Raw genomic sequence first — 17,598 nt, 5'->3', positions numbered from 1 at the left:
TCCAAATATCTTTCTCAGGGAAATCTTTGCTTATTTCAGTATTTTTTTAAATGTGCTGCTGGCATTAAATTCAAAATGGGCTTATATATATATATATATATATATATAAAAAAAAAAAACATTTTCAACATTTGATACAGTATGTTGCATTTGTACTATTTTCAATGAAATATCAGGTTTACATGATTGCCATATTATTGCACTCTGCTGGATGGGGAACAATAGCCCTCTCTTACTGCTTATATATTTTAGCTAGGATCCTGAAAACAAGTACAACCACCCTGAGATAATCTAGGCGAGAGCCCTGATATTCACCGTCACTCAGAGTGCTCTACTGAGATGTAGGCTATATTGAGTATTTTGATCTCATCTGAAGTAACATTATCATAATGGCAAATTTTTATCACCTGTCTTGAAACAACAAAGCAAGACAAAACAACTGCTAGAAAGCGAAGTCACAGCAATACTTGCCAAAGATGGCAAACTCTAAATGAGCTCAGCGCTGGTCAATGTCACTTCTGTGGACATGCTTTGAGTTGATGGGGCTGGGGGTGGTTCTCTGTGGTCTGCTGAACATGCGGCATGCATTCGTATACTGTATCTTCGACTTTTTCTCTCTCTAGTTCCCTCATTAGCTGCTTACTGAATGACTCATTCAGTAAGCATCACTGATGGCCTCACATTACAGTAAGGTTTTGAGTTGTATAAATCATGCTTGAAAATACTCTGGAACGAAGATCAGACATGTTTGTACTCTCACATTACCATATCATCTGCATTTTCAATCGCTCTGATCAAGCTTCTGACCTGAAGAACAGTTCAAATTGTGAACATTTGTTGAAGGAGGCAAATCGGGTTTGAAACTGGGCTAGATTTCTGGAGTGTAGGCCCTGGCTTAACCTGGGTTCACATTGCATGTGTTGGCTGTAGGCTGAGGTTTTTAATATGAGAGATGTATTTTTCTTGCTGGACGCTTCACGTTTGCAAGCCCTTCAGGCACCCTGGGTTGAAACAAAAGCCTATTCTGTTAAAAGCAGGGGTGACTCATATAAATGGGATAGAAGGGCTAAGCTCTCCTTATATCTTCAAGAAAAAAAAGGTTTAATTTTTAGCAGGTATGCTCTTTTACTTGCAACTAACAAAACATGGAAGCTGATTATTTTGGACTTCTGTGGAAGAACAATAGCACCAATAAGTTCATAGGAAAACTGCGATTTGGTTGTGATGGGGCTGTGATACCGTGTCAAATGCGTTGTGACATATTACATGTACTGAAACAGCCATTCGTGAATGCTTTGGTCTAAGTTGTTTAGTCCTGTGCTGCCTTCCTGCATTCTGCACTCAGTACTAGTTGAAGCGGATACGTCCTAAAATCTAAAACATGGTGATTAGCTGTTAATGCCAAGTGCAAACAGGCCCCTTTTCTCCCTCATGACTCATTAAAATTACAAAAAACTTTCAATCCATGCCACATTTGCATTTGTACGCAGAGGAGAAACTTTATTATGATTTGAACTGAAGGAAGAGTTATTGTTGTCTCCAGAGTCTTGCTATTCAGAATTTTTTTTATTTTTATATATATTTTTAATTTCTTGGCACTGAAACGGCTATAAAAAGTCTCAAATCTTTCACTACAAAAGGTAAATAAAACTCACAATGGAATCAGTGATGGAATGACATAATTACATTGTAAAAGCATAGCGAAACAATAAGTGATCAATTCTAGCCTTTTCTCTAGGGCTAATATGCGAACACACATCCGAATAGCGCAAAGCTCAGTGCCATAAACTCGCCCGAGCACCTCAAGAGCCTTCTCAAACACAGCACTCATCATCTCACATCGCAAATGCTGCCCTACCAAAGAACTCCATTATAAATGTCATTACTGGCAGCAGAAACAGCACACAAAGACAGCCTCGGGCTGCAGATACAGTTTACAAAATAACATCGCTATCCTCCACCACACACAAAAACACAGTCTATAATGCTAACGTGGTAGCGCGACGCTAGCGAGAGGGCGTTTGGAAAGAGAATGGAAATGTGCTAGAACTGGAAAAAAAAAACACCCAGCAGAGCAGGAGCTGTGAGTCATATCTTGAATCAGTGTTCAGCAATAAAAAAGAAAGAGAACGAGGGAGAGAGAGAGAGAGCGGGAGGTACAGTACCTGAATGTATGCACGGCAGGTCCTCTCTCTCTTCTGTAACTGTGAGGCACAATAGAACAGAACATACAGACAATATTAATGAAGAATTTTTATATGCTGTGTGTAAAAGCTCACACTGAACAGTCCTGTATTTGTGGTTAAGTTGGACTGCAGTGGTGAGTAATAGTGCGTGCACATCACTGTCTATCAGGGCTGAGCTCATATTGCAACTATATGCCGATATATTGCAATACACACTGTGATACATTAAAAACTAATTAGCAAATTAGTGAAATACAATATTCCAAAACGATTACATTCAGTTATCTGCTTTGCTTTTCTGGAGTCATGATGTCTACAACTCAAATCTAGCCACTTTATTTACTATTCAAAATAACCAGTGAACCTACACGTCTTATGAATTTCTATATGTAATGTAGAAAGCTGTGCAATGAAGAGTGCTTCAGAATTTGGATGCTCGCTTGCTATTAGGGCACCACAGTCTAGGCTAGGCATGGTTGTGTGTGGCCATAAGGGTGGGAGGTACAGGGTGAAGGGGGTTATTGGGACCTGTGCTTATTTATTTATTTATTTATTTATTTATTTAAATGGTAAAATAATGCTAAATCTAAAAGAAAATAAGTTTTCTTTGGGGATTATTTTACTGTACAATACCTTTCCGCTCTTTTTGGCTTTCTTGAATCTATCATAAAGCAGTGTCTCAGCAAGCAAGTAATGTATTCATAACTATTTCACGTAACAACTTTCTGTGAGGGTGCTTTTAAAGGGCACCACTCTGAACAATTTTGACTCAATAAATTTATCTAAAATTAAGCATTTCACACCAAACCACTTCACTTTGGTTACATTTTAACAACTTAATTATGCTGGAATGTCAAAAAAACCTGTGTAATTCCCCTTTAAATGCTGCCCTGCATTATTCTGACCCAAATAATTCACTTGTTTGTTTTGAATTACATCAGCATTTGGAGTAACGCAGTACAAAGCAACATGTTACAGTAATGGGGTTACTTTTTGCTGCAACACATTACAGTTTAGATACTTGTAATCACATTGCTGATACTGACTTAATAAGGATTCTGTTACTTGTCTCACTCACACATCTCTAACAGAGCAATGCTGATGTCATGCTACAATGTGCGGCCTCCCGTCCAACATTATGAGCAGCTGTCTCTGGCTACTGCTAAAGCTGACGGTAGAGATAATGAGCAAGTGGTGCAGCATTATTCTGTGTCTTAACAGCAAGCGATGTGAGCGAGCGTCAACGACAAAATCAAAATGCTTCCATTATAATCAGGGAAGATGTCTGCAACAGCTGTGAGAGGCAGAGAGCGATGCAGAGCGACGCAGCACGCTGTTTTTGACAGACGACCATTTCTATTTTTGACGTGTCACGCCGCTCTGTCATTCCACCTCGAAAAGGAAGAAGAGGAACTCTTGCATGAAGTGAAGAAGAGGTGGGATCTCCACCATCTTTCCAGTAAAAAGCTTGGAGAGAAATTGCTACTGGATGTTAGAGGTGGATATTGTTAGTTTTGTGTGAGCTAGTTAGTAAACTTAGCCAAGGTAAGCAGACAGGGAAAATACAGGTTTGCATATACAACGGAGCTGCCAAACACCAGGACGGCATAACGCTAGTATGTTATTCAGACTGCTGATGTTAAAATCGGGAATAAAACATACACTGTTACATGCTTCATTAAATATATGCCCCAAAACCACAGCTGGACAGCTCCATAAGTAAAGTAGCTATTATCTGATAGATCTGTGGTTTGTTTACATTATGTTTGGTTTATTTATGTTCCTGTGTAGATATCCTGAAGGCTTTGTGATGCGGTGTGATACTACATTTGGATGCTCCCAAATTGTTAGGACACAGTGTTACAGACCAGCCAACATTTAACTTTTTGTTAGAGAGATTTCTGTAGGCTAGGCTATGCCCTGTTGGATGGAGGGGTGTTGTGTGTAGCCATGAGGGTGGGTGGTATAGGGTTAAGGGGGTTAGTGGGACCTGTGTTTTATTTATTTTTGTTAGTATTTTAGTTTTTGTGTTTTCTTACACACTGAATGTAGTTATATTATAACTGAAGACTGGGGGTGGAACATGCCTGAAACACCTCCTTCTTTAAGTCTGACACCCTACAAATTCACATCCTCGCCTTCTTTTCCCATGACAGAATGTTCGGAATCCCCACCTACCCAGAACTCCAGCCCAAGTTCTCAGAGATCCCCCCCAACTCCCGCAATCAGTCATCCCTCATACTATCACCAGATGTTGATGGCATGGTCTGAACTCATAAATCCTATTTGGACAACAGTGCTACTCTTCTTGCCCTGCGATGGACTGGCAACCTGTCCAGGGTGTATCCTGCCTTCCGCCCAAAGACTGCTGGGATAGGCTCCAGCACCCCCCGCGACCCTGACGGGGAAGCGGCTTGGAAAATGGATGGATTGATGCTACTCTTCTTGCTCAATTGTACATTCTAGATGCACATTTTTCTTACCAGTTATGATGCCAGTACAATGAAATCTTTAATACAAAAACCTTTTAATTCACCTTCTGTCATTTCATGAGACTCATTTGGGTCAACATTGGAATTTTTTTATGAATGAACACATTTTTAATATTCCAGGCACTGAAACTCCATCTCAAATATTACTAAAAAGTTGTATCAGCATGAGATCTTTACCCATGCTCAAATCTGACGTTTCAGTTCATGTATTCATTCTAAATAAAGCTGTTACTTTTAAGTAAAATATGATATACAAAAATAATTTTATTATTTCATTATTTTTAAAAACTTAAAAATAATGTTCTGTCACATTAACTGACTCGATGAAGAGAGACAACATGTAAGCCTTCACAGGAGCGAAGACTGAAAGCTGTTAAGCTCTACTTTTGTTCATTACTGATAACACTGTTATTTCTCCTCTTCTGGACGTTGACAGAAGGCTCAGCCATCTCTGTAATGCATAGAAACTTATACAGACATTCCTTTATCTAGACAGACAGATGGGCACATCAGTCAACAAAAATATGATTTATAAAAGTACATGATATATTTGTTTATCCTCGACATTGTTCTGACATGTGATAAGGAAAACGTTTCAAGCCTGATAGACCAACCCAAAAATCTGTTTGCAGCACAGAATGTTTAAGTAGTATTTCGTCATTAATTACATTTAAAAAATTGTGTTTTCATGTTTTTATGCGGTTTCCTGTTTATTTTCAATTGATTTTCATCACAGCATGTGCAAAAAATATCACCGGGTCCATTCTCTAGAACTCTGCTGCTTCACACGCACAGCCTGTGTGAAAACACTGACCACATAACATGGGTGCCAAAAAGCAAGACTTTCCAACATGCGTGAATCAGGCCTCAGCTACAAGAATTTGTGTGTTTCCAACTGTTTGGAATGTCTTCATTTTGATTGCTTTTTCAGTTATCATTTTACATATATATATATGTGGGGCGTCATGTCTTGCTCCATCCACCAACGCCACGTTGCACCCCAGACTGTCCAGGAGTTGGCGGATGCTTTAGTCCAGGTCTGGGAGGAGATCCCTCAGGAGACCATCCGCCACCTCATCAGGAGCATGCCCAGGCGTTGTAGGGAGGTCATACAGGCACGTGGAGGCCACACACAATACTGAGCCTCATTTTGACTTGTTTTAAGGACATCACATCAAAGTTGGATCAGCCTGTCGTGTGTTTTTCCACTTTAATTTTGTGTGTGACTCTAAATCCAGGCCTCCATTGGTTAATAAATTTGATTTCCTTTGATGATTTTTGTGTGATTTTGTTGTCAGCACATTCAACTTTGTACAGAACAAAGTATTCAATGAGAACATTTCATTCATTCAGATCTAGGATGTGTTATTTGAGTGTTCCCTTTATTTTTTTGAGCAGTGTGTGTGTGTGTGTGTATATGTGATTTAATGAGGGTTTTGCTTTATTTAGGCTTTTCATTAATTTGGATTTTTCTTCATGCATGCTTTGCATGCTTTGGCCAGTGAACTGGTTCCCATCCGCTCCTTCGCCCAACTCTGAAAATTAGTCCCAAGACCTAAATTAGACCTAAATGCGTGAGTCTCATTGCAAGTGCCTGAAAGTTGCCAGCCCTGGTGTTAGATCTGAGGAGGAGTAGTAATCTTGTAAACAAGGTTTTCAAAAGCAATACACTTGAGCCTGAGAATTGATTCTGGTCAAAAATGAGCACATATTGCACTGCATATTATTATAACTGATTATAGTCGACAGTGCAGTTAGTTGGGACACTATGTGCATGTTTGTGTGTGTCTGTAACACCTTATTATAGTTCCTGGCTGCTGACTCTTTGCTGCCGGGCCTCAGAGCTTGGAGCTGAGCATCCAGAATGTCCAGCAGCTGTTCAATCAGTCGTACAGAGGAGCTGACATCGCCGGCGTGGATACGACCCCGTGTGTGGTTCGCCAGCTCGCCGGCAATGTTTGCTGCATTCTCCCCACTTTTTATCTGCACACAAACAATATATATATATATATTTACACACACGCTCGTCTGTAAGCCCCCCCTGCTGTGCGCGGCGGGAGTCTGGGCTTAGGGTTGGAGGGTTTTTAGGTCATGTCTGGTGGAGCTATAGAACTACAGAAATGGCTATTCAGATGACTCACTAATCCACTTTCAATTACCACAGTGTGTGCTTACTCTGGTTCCTAGCCAGGCTGACATTATTCAGCAATTACCTCAGCCTCGACATGACCCCTCACTGGCAGGACAAAAAAAATCTGAGCTCTGCGCTACTTTATACAAAGTATGTATTTATGCTAACACATCCTATGAATCCTGTATTAATACTTCATTGTAAATGCATTACAATGTGTTAAAAGGAACACCTAATAGTTTATTATGCTTGACATAAGCCTTAATGATTGCTCATAAGTATAGATCATGTCTTTGTAACAAGTGTATGACTCAATAAGGTCAGACTGCATATGCATTACAACCTAGCCATATAAGCATTGTAAACAATAATGTTAGAATGCACTTTAAGGCTGACTCTGGTATCACCTCAGGCATTTCATGCTCAGGTTAAGCCCATTAGTCTATGAAATTAATGTAATTGATTACTAAAATTAATAAATACATTATGATAAAGCTCATTTTATGGGTCATTCTACAGAAACGTCCATTTTATCTATCCATAGGAGTGGTGGTACTGATCGTCACACACACATAAGAAAGGTAACACCTGAGACATTTTTAATGAAAAATGCTTTACAGAATGGCTGCTACAGAGCATCAAACCTCATGTTGTCAATCATGGAATATCTGTAATTTAATCCATTTGTAGTCTTATTTTTTCAAAATTCCCCAAGAATAAAGCAGGTCACACCAGTGACTTCAACTAAAATCTTTATATGAAATCATGAGCTAAATAGAAAACATTTGATAACTGAAAGACACAGTGGACTCACCATGTTTTTCTTTTTCATAGATCTTCAGAAAATAGGCCAAAAGAAGTCAGGTGATGTCATCGGTGTGATTTTTATTTCAAAATAAGAGATTTTTTGCTACGCAGTAACACCAGTGACACAGCTCCTAGGGACCACAACTTTCATTATATATTTTATAATATTCATTTGGCATTTGTTTTCTTTATGTTATTTAAATAATGTATTTCATAGTCATGTATGGATTATTGCCGTCAGCCAATATTGCTGAATTGATGGCTCGAGAAGGTGTCATTGTTAAAATAACTTTTTGTTTTATTTCAAAACATAAATAAACCTAAGATGTTTTTCAAGTGTAATTTAACTGTAAACGAAAGGGACACAAAAAGGACATTTCCACAGAATCACCCTTAGTTAGATAAAAAAACACTGCTTTTTAAATTGTATTACATGCACAAAATAATATGATTAACCACATATAATCATTTGACATCCCTAATATTTTATGTTTGTTACCAATAACTCAGTTATATTATTTTCATCATGTAAATTAACACGAATGTGAACATGAAAATCATGATTCAGCAGGGTGAACACAGTTTTCAGCCTTCATCTGCAACATCCAGTAACAGCAACAGTAGCTGTATATTCCAACCAATGAGCATGGATGCCATATATATATCATTATATATATATAATTATATATATGGCATATATAGCCAATGGTACGAACTATGCAACTGTAGCCTCTTGCTCTTGCTCATACAGCTCATGGATTCTTGTTACAGTGGATGTTCTCCAAGGGAACTGGAGCTCTCCACTGCCTCCCAGCATTGTGCAACACTGTCCAGTATGATATGAGAGGGCTACAATCCCTGATTCTACTATAGCAACACCTAGCACATCTGGACTTCTGCCTGCACTACCCCAAGCATTAAAAAAGTTTTACCATTATATATGTACAGCACATTCAATTTTTGTATACACTGAACAGTAGCTTCATTAAGTGCACCTACCATGTATCTATATTCATTATCCAATTTATGAGCTCCATTTGCCATACAGCTGCAATTTGTAGTTCTACAATTACTGTAATCCATCTGTTTCTCTACATACTTTGTTAGCCCCCTTTCACCCTGTTCTACAGTGGTTAAGACTGGGACAGGATCACCACACAGCAGGTATTATTTAGGTGGTGGATCATTCTCAGCACTGCATTGACTCTGACATAGTGGTGGTGTGTTAGTGTGTGTTGTGCTGGTACGAGTGGATCAGACACAGCAGTGCTACTGGAGTTTTTAAACACCTTAGTGTCACTGTTGGACTAAGAATAGTCCACCAATCAAAAAAAAAAAAACAGCCAATACAATACAGCCAATACAAACTGCTCAGCAGCAGATGACCTACTGTCTCTGACTTTACATCTACAAGGTGCACCAACGAATTAGATTGGATAGCGATTGGACACAGAGTTTAAAAAGTCCAACACCACTGCTGTGTCTGATCCACTCGTACCAACACAACACACACTAATGCACCACCAACACCACATCGGTGGCACTGCAGTGCCACCCAAAAAGTACCTTCTCTGTGGTGGTCCTTTCGGGGTCTTGACCATTGAAGAAGAGCATGAAAGGGAGTTAATAAAGTATGCAGAGAAGCAGATGGACTACAGTCTGTAATTGTAGAACTACAAAGTGCACCTATGTATACAAAAAGTGTGGATACAAGGAGGTGTTCTTAATGAAGTGGCTGGTCAGTGTATTTGTATCTCCTAGCTGTGTCAGCAGTTTAAAAGGGCTTCAGCTGTACCTTTTGGGCCACCTGGTTGACCCATGGAGAAGTGCAGTTACTGAGGTCAGGACCACGAGGGTTCCACTGCACTGGAGACGATGCACACTGGAAAGAGGCGATGCCTACAAATGGAGGTGAGAGAGAGAATTTTAAGGTGATTTTCTGGCTGTAAGAGATGGTCTGGCTGGAGAGAAAGATTATTTTTGACTATGGAACATCTTAAATGTGGAAATGAGGCCATACACATATATACTACCACATATTCTTCCTTGTTAACTTCCACACAACTGCACACACCAAAGTCCCAAGCACGAGAATAGTCTTGTTAGTTGTGAGGAGAACCTCGGGGGAGCCACCTTCTGCCTCGCCTCATTTTCAGTTAAAGTTTGACTATTTACCCAGCTCGGTTCAGAGAGAGGACAACACACTGCGATCAAACTGCAGATGCAAACAGCTCCCAACACAGGGACGAGACAACAAGACAGAGGGAGAGAGAGAGGGAGAGGATGCATTCCACTGAGGAGGATCAGAGTACTGGAGTTTTTCATGTGGTTCTCTCTCTCTCTCTGCGCTCCTGTCCACACTAGACTGGTTTTGAAAGCTATGCCAGGATGCACCAATTAAGCCAGCTGCTAATTTAGCATGGCTGTCATTTCAGCAGCATGAAAAAAAGCCTACAGAATAAAGGCTTCCTTTACATTTTTTTCTAAGTGGTTGGGGGATGCGTGGGCTTCCTGAAGTAGAGAGAACTGTTTGATGCCTGGTTTGTTTGGTGAGGGGGGGGGGCGGGTTGGGGGGGGTGCTCTTGTATCTGTTGTGTCTTCCTTTTTGTTCTATTTTTCTGCTTCTTTGGCGGGCTATCCCGCACTGGGCTTGGAGACCATGCTTTTATTTTGCTGCAGATTTTCTTTTCATCCATGAGTCCTGCTGGAGCGCTGGGTAGAGACAAGAGAGAGGGAAGGCCAGCAAGAACACACACATATAGGGCTGGGGCTCGGCATATATATATATATATATATATATATATATATATATATATAAAATGGGAACAAAACCATTTTTGTCATTTTTCATTTTTTCACATAATTTACCAAAATAAATGACCAAGAATCAGTCTGAAAAAGTCTGGTTCCATTGACTTACATTAAAAGTAAAGTATGTATTTTTTTTCTTTGTTCTGTAAAGTTACCATTCTAGAGATACAAGGTTTTGTTCTAACAATCCAAGTTTTCATTAGGTGGTAATACCAGGTTAGCTGGTAAAAACTCTGACCAATAAATAAAACCCACCAGGTACAAGGTTTTCAGAATGAAAGCTAAGTCTATAAGTGTACAAAATCCTGTGGTAATTGGAGGTTGCATAGCTTAGTCAACTAGTTGACTAATAAATCCATCAGTTGCCGCTGTGGCCAGCAGTTGACTAGTCAAGGACAGTGCCTGAAACAGGTGTAGTATAAACAGCAGTACAGAGGCAGGAAAAGATAACAGATTTTTTTTCTGCTAAACACGTACAAGTAGTTTACCAGTGTGGAAATACTGCAAAAAGTCAATCCAGTTCCACTGAAAGCTGTGCATGACTACTGAAATACAAAAAAACTGTTCTGCAGTGCAATCTCACACCTCAACCTAAAGTTTTTTTAATTGTCTAGTTTTTTTAAAAGTCAGGCTGCCTGTAGTGGCGACGTGTCCCCCTGCAGTTCTGCATGTTGTTGCTGTCCAAAGAAAATCATGTATCTCCATTTTTGATGATTTTTATTTTTCTACATAATTTCTCCACACCACCTGTCCTTTAAATTGTCTGAAAATTTCATGATGAATGGACCAATAGAAATGCTCCAAAATTTCTTGGAATAAAACATCTTTACATTAACTTACATTAAAAGGTAAGAGTGTTTTGCCTTCTCCTGTAAAGTTACTATTTTGGAGATACTGTTATTTCTCTGGACAGTGACGGCATGAAGAAGAGACAGCAACCCGGACTAATACTATTTATTAATATTTATCAAACAAACAATCAGTAAAATTCTTCTAAAAAAGCTCCAGTACCCTAGTCTCTGTCCACTCACCGAGTGACCCTTTAGGGCATGGTCTGTCCACAGTCTCTCCACTCTGTGTAGTGGGCCACTGGACACCACGGGCCATCCTGGACTCACACAGCAAGGCCTCCGGACCGGGAGGAGGCCGCGGGGGCCGTCGTGTCACCGGCACCGTGGCAGTGATTGGCCGCAGGTCAGGCGCTTTATTTATCGCCCCGATAGGGTGAGAGGTGGGGGGCAATGGGCGAGTGGTGGAGGGGCTGAAGCTGGAGGAAAACGATCGAGCTGGTGTGGTGCTTGATGACTGAGTGGTAGCCAGCGAACCTGAGACAGAGAAGGAAAGAAAGGGAAGTGAAAGAAAAAGGAAGAGGGGAGGTAGATGAGAGGAGAAAAGAAAAAGAAAAGAGGAGAGAAAGGGAGAGAGAGAGACAGAGAGAGTGAGAGAGAAAGAGGAATGAGGGGAAAAAAGGAGAGAAATTAAAAACAAAAAGAGGAAGAAAGATTTAGAGAGGGAGAAACAGGAAGATTGAGAGACAGAAGGGCCAGGAGACAATGCAGGGAAAGGAAGGAAAGAGGCAAAGGAGACATAGAGAGAGAGAGAGAGAGAGAGAGAGAGAGAGAGAGAAAGGGAGAGAGAAAGAGGGAAACATTTCAGATCACTTTAAAGCCCCAGCAGAAAGGTTAGTGGACAGTTGAGGACACAGTCGGAGAGAGAAACAAAGAGAAGAAAGGAAAAGCTGAGCGTTTGATGTCTCACACAAGTGCAAATCCAAAAGTTAGTCAGACAATAAGTGAGGCAGCGGCGGCTTTTGAACATCTGCCTGCTTTAATTTATGTATGTCACTGATTTCTACCTTTCAGCAGTGCTCTCTATAGAGAACGAGAGAGAGAGAGAGAGAGAGAAGTGAAAAAGGGAGAAAGAGGAAGAAAGACAGAGAGAAAAGGACAAAGAGGTGGGGAGAGAGAGTGAGAGAGAGAGAGAGAGAGAGAGAGACACTGGCAAGACACAGAGGTGAATGAATAATTGATCAGATATCAGATATTTCACAGTAATTGGAGAAAAGCGTTAGCGACGGTTGCTAATGAAGGCATGAAGGGAGCGTATTGAAAGCACAGTGGGGAACATTAACAGAACATTAACTACCACAGACAGATAGATCAACCTGTCCGTCACTCAGACTCTCATTGTCTCTCTCTCAGTTCAGTTCAGGGTATTTTACAGCTAAGATAAATCGTGATGCACTTGGGCTTCAAAAGCTTGGATTTCAGCATTTGAGAACATGAAAAATAGCTAATATTTATCATGACAAGTCTATCATTACAACGACTATCCATTAGCAGTATCCCTTTCCCACAATCTCTCTCTCTCCCTCTCTCTAAATTCAACTTAATGAAGCTTCATTGGGATGATCACAGCATTCCTACCCACTCATCATACAAAGTCTATTAATCTGTCAATACTCAAAGACACATGCACACCACACACATTTAATCGTTCGTATGTCCAAAAGTATCCAGATACCCCATCTAATTATTGAATTCACTGTTTAAAAAGAGGAATCCTTGATTGATGTTGGCCACGGTTGGAACCACAAGGTTTTTGCTCCAAATAGCTGTGGGCAATTGGCCAATTCATTTTATTTCAGCTAATTTGTGTTTTTGTGTGTTCGGCAGATGAGTGAACTCGCACTGTATTTGAATGCTTCTAGTGCACCGACACCAAAATGTCATTGTATAATTATACATGACTCATTGTGCTAAAAAGCCAGTTGCCTCTTCCTTTTAATGTAGCACTTTGTTTGAATTATGTTATTTAAATAGGCAACTGCCTTTTCTGTAAAGTATTTAAAATGCCAGATTGGCCCATTAAAGGGAAAATAATGTTATATGAGTCTTTGTTAAGTTACACTGAGATGCTGGATAAAAGAAATGACTGAAAATGTGCTAGTTTATATCATGCATTCATTTAGCTCACAAAATGGGAGCTTTAGATTAAATAACAAAAATGGCCCAAAAACGTCTGTTGACTAATTTGTGGACCCACATTTTAGCCCTTGTGTGGTGATGATGTGTTTGTTTCTCAGGGGTCTGGTGGAACCACCACATTATCATTTTTTCTTTTGGTAAACATATAAAATGGGTCCCACAGACCCAAACACCACACAAGGGTTAAGAGTAGTTGAATTATAAGATTAACCCCTTAACAATCCAGGATTATGACATACAAGTTTATTATTCAGCAGCTTCAGGGACTTGAATGCAACGCAGTGGAGATATTCTTAGGTATAGGAGTGTGTAATAACACTCTGGGCTTGCTCACAGGCCCAAAGCTTGTTAAGCAGTTATCTATGCATGCGTTTATGTTTGAAAATAGGACAAAGCATATCTGTCTCACAGTAGCTACTTTCTTTTCTCTCTTTCTCTCACCCGTGGTGGGGTCTGGTGGGCCGAACTCCAGCGGATATCTTAGCACGTTGTAGTTGTTCCACACGTAGAGCTGATTGTCTCGTGGGTTGTAGTCCACAGAGGAGATGTACTGGTATGGGTTTGGGAAGGGGATGTGGACAGGCTCCTCTTGGTTGCGGTTGGTGTTGTAGGCATACAGCACCAGGTCTCCTCCGGCCTCGCTGTCATCATCCTGATATACTGAACGGACTGCATACAGCACACCGCAAGCCATGAAGGCATTGGATGCCAGCCTCTTGTCGAAAGTCGTCTCCCATGTGCCTTCAAAACGCAACGTGTATGGATTCACCTGGACCAAAGAGAGGGAGACGATCAGTTCATTCTGACAGCATTAAAGCACAGTTTTATGAAAATCTGTCTCAAAAATGGTCTCAAAAATTAATCTTAATCTGAATGGAAACTATGCGCATTAATGTGAAATGTTTCTGATATGAAATATTAGAGAAACTTACTAAGTCAGATTTGTTCACAGAGGTTTTGGTAGGAACCAGACATTCAAAGTGTTTAATGCCTCTAAAAGCTCCCTTACAGAAAACTATTATTGGAAAAGATTATGAATATGCTGCTTGAGGCATTATGATAATATTGAGATAGGGTTTTTGGCCTAAAACATATTTTAGGTATAAAATATTTTTACCACCATCAAAATTACACTTAAGAACTCAGAAGACACATGTTTGTTCACTGGACATTTTGGATATTAAGAAAAATGGCTATATTACATTGCTTTTGTTTATCGACTGTAATTTTGGACAACCCCTCTGACATTAAGGATCTTAACTCAAGCCTCTGCGGTGAGGGTCTGGTTCCGCCTGCCACTGCTACATTCTCAAATGAGGTCGTTTAGTTTTCCTGTAGTTTTCCACTAGAGCTAACATGTTAGGGAGGCTTGCAGCTGCCAGGTTAGCATCATGGTGAAAACTGCACAGAAATTACTTACAGGGCCCATTTCTTGTGTTTTATTTTGTTTTCCTATAAGCTCCACTTGTGTTTGTGTACACTTTACATTACTCTTGTGTAATGTTTGTGTGCCAAAATCAGCCTTGTTTTGTTTAATGTACCTTAATCAATTGAAATGATGTTTTCTAAGTTGTATTGACTCTACACACCCCGTCTCGTCTCTCGTCAGGCTTTTTAATTTATTGTTCTGTTTTAAACCATTAGGTCATGAAAAGGAACAAATGTGCAATTTTCACCTGGAATGACTTATTTAAGGCACACAACTGGACCTTAAAACCCCTGTTGTAGCTTTGAGGGCACATTTACATTGTCTGTACCTTGATGAATGAAAAGTGTACTTGCACAGTTACTATCCTACAGTGTAGGCTTAAAAGCTGGATATATGTTAATGTTTTGGTTTTAGTGACAACACAAAAACAATGACTACACAATGGGTTTTTGCAGCTGGGCATTTGTAAGTGTCTAGAAATGTTATATGGACAGTCTGGACTGGGAAATGAGTAGCATCCCATCAAACATTTACTTAAAAAGCAAGTTATATTTAGCTTTTCACAATATGGGTCCTTTAACAACTTTAATTTTTAACACAAGTGTGTGATGATGTAGGCACAATGCTAAATGGTCGCCTACCTGGTTAGCTACATTATCCTCAGAGCTCAAGTGCAAAACTACAGAAGACAATCACACATGAAGACATGTCTTGTTTTGACTGACTACATTTGGTAAACTGTGTAAATTAGATTTTTGGCTGAACCTCAGCTTTAACATGTGTTAAGTTAAAGAAAATGTGAACTATTTTCTTTACAAAGGCTCTGAGGGTCCATTCATGACGGAATTATCCCAAAATGTGAAAAAAACAAAACAACCTGAAGTTCTTTACAGTGATGATTATAGGCTGAAGTTGATAGGTACACCATGCATTTAGCAGAAAAGCTTAAAAAAAACTCAGCAATTCAGCATGAACACCATAAAAACATCTTCACAAAAATACTGAGTCAAAAGATGGCTAAAATGATGTTTTTGACCGTGCCACCTGACCCAAGCACCTAAAATTTAAACTTGTATAGGAATGAATGGAGACTTTCAGACTATGTAAAAAAGAAAATGCACAAAGCTGACAGTTTTGGAGAAAAAAAGATACAGTAAAATGGACTCAATTGAGCTCAGGACAAGGTTATGAAAGTATTTTGTACTTTTCAGAGATTCTTTTGCTCTACAGAGTTTTCTAAAGGCATTCATGAGGATATTAAAGCACAATCAGAAGGTTGCGTGAGTACAAGATTCTGCAGATATTCTAGTTTATTCTGGTATAGCAAGTGTCACAAAAGATGTTAATCATTGCAAATGATGTTTTAAGCTTAAGTCAGAAATCTCTGAGGCAGCGAAGGCAGTGAATTTTGTTACAGCTATATGAACGTGCAAAATAAGATTCCTCAAAACATATTTATTACCTTCACTGAGTCTCTTTTCATCATTGAATCTTTTCATTGCTTAAACACAGGGTTCACATGAACCTGAACATGAAAAAAATACATGATTTCCAAAGAGTGGGCACAGTTTCCAGTCTTCATCTCAGCTTGTGGTTTCCTAAACAGTGAAAGCTGTCTAAGGGAACACAAGCTCCACTTCACTGTTGCTTTTGTTAGTTTGCTGGTTGTTGATTTATTGATTTACTGTGAGCACTGTCTGGTGAAGTCTGCTGAAGGTTCTACAGATACTGATCCAAAGCATTTTAAAAGTTGTATTTGAACATGAGAGCTATGAACATGGATTCAAACAGAGCAACATTCAGTGTGCTGCACCTGGATCTCAGTCTGCTACTATGTCTCAAAGGGTCAAACTAGGAAAATGAAAACCTTTATTATTGAAACAAGAACACAAAGTGTCACTGATGCAAAACACCATTTGTTCTTTCACCATTCGCGGCACTGTTGTGTGACTGTTTCTCATATCAGTAAATGGTTGCCATACACTGTTATAAATAAAGGTACAGTGCAGGTACATTTTTCATTCATCAAGGTACAAACGCAAATGTACCCTCAAATGTCCAGCAGTGGTTTAAAGGTCCAGTTGTATACCTTAAAGAAGTTTTCACAGTGGAAAATTACATTTATATTATTTCCGCTGTGTATGTATTTGTACCTTTTCATAACCTAAGATTTTAAAACAGAACAATAAAATAAGCCTGGAGACAAGATGGGGTGTGAGGAGTCAATGCAATGTAGAAAATACAATTTCAATGCATTATGGTACAATTATGTTCTCTGAATAAAGATCCAGAGATTTACCCTTGAGGGTACCACCCCAGTGACAAGAGGAGTACTGCACCAGTGAGCAGAGCTCAGTAACACTGAGATTAATAACTAATTATCACAGTTATTTATCAGTCTACTCAGATTTTAGCTGAGATCACTAACTCTGAGATGAACAACTGATCATCACAATGATTTATCAGTCTACTCAGGCTTTAGCAGAGCTCAGTAACACTGAGATTAATAACTGATCATCACATTGATTTATCAGTCTACTCAGGCTTTAGCAGAGCTCAGTAACACTGAGATTAATAACTGATCATCACATTGATTTATCAGTCTACTCAGGCTTTAGCAGAGCTCAGTAACACTGAGATTAATAACTGATCATCACATAGATTTATCAGTCTACTCAGGCTTTAGCAGAGCTCAGTAACACTGAGATTAATAACTGATCATCACATTGATTTATCAGTCTACTCAGTCTTTAGC

At 39.5% G+C, this 17,598-nt stretch overlaps 1 protein-coding gene across 3 annotated transcripts in view; it reads right to left on the bottom strand.

Moving 5' to 3' along the window:
* Positions 1 to 17,598, bottom strand: part of adgrl1a (adhesion G protein-coupled receptor L1a) — a 277,619-nt gene that overhangs the window by 37,826 nt on the left and 222,195 nt on the right. For all 3 annotated transcript variants that reach the window (XM_017700538.2, XM_037541153.1, XM_017700539.2), the window contains 5 exons: positions 13,856 to 14,183; positions 11,459 to 11,752; positions 9,412 to 9,515; positions 6,476 to 6,661; positions 2,166 to 2,204 (listed from right to left, as the gene is read on the bottom strand). In XM_017700538.2, the coding sequence (XP_017556027.1) occupies positions 2,166 to 2,204; positions 6,476 to 6,661; positions 9,412 to 9,515; positions 11,459 to 11,752; positions 13,856 to 14,183 (951 nt within the window). The remainder of the gene's footprint in view (positions 1 to 2,165; positions 2,205 to 6,475; positions 6,662 to 9,411; positions 9,516 to 11,458; positions 11,753 to 13,855; positions 14,184 to 17,598) is intronic.

The sequence above is a fragment of the Pygocentrus nattereri genome, chromosome 1 (genome assembly GCF_015220715.1).
Source record: "Pygocentrus nattereri isolate fPygNat1 chromosome 1, fPygNat1.pri, whole genome shotgun sequence".
NCBI lineage: Eukaryota > Metazoa > Chordata > Actinopteri > Characiformes > Serrasalmidae > Pygocentrus > Pygocentrus nattereri.
Note: the sequence above shows the minus strand (reverse complement) of the source record. Positions and strands in the feature narration are given on the sequence as shown.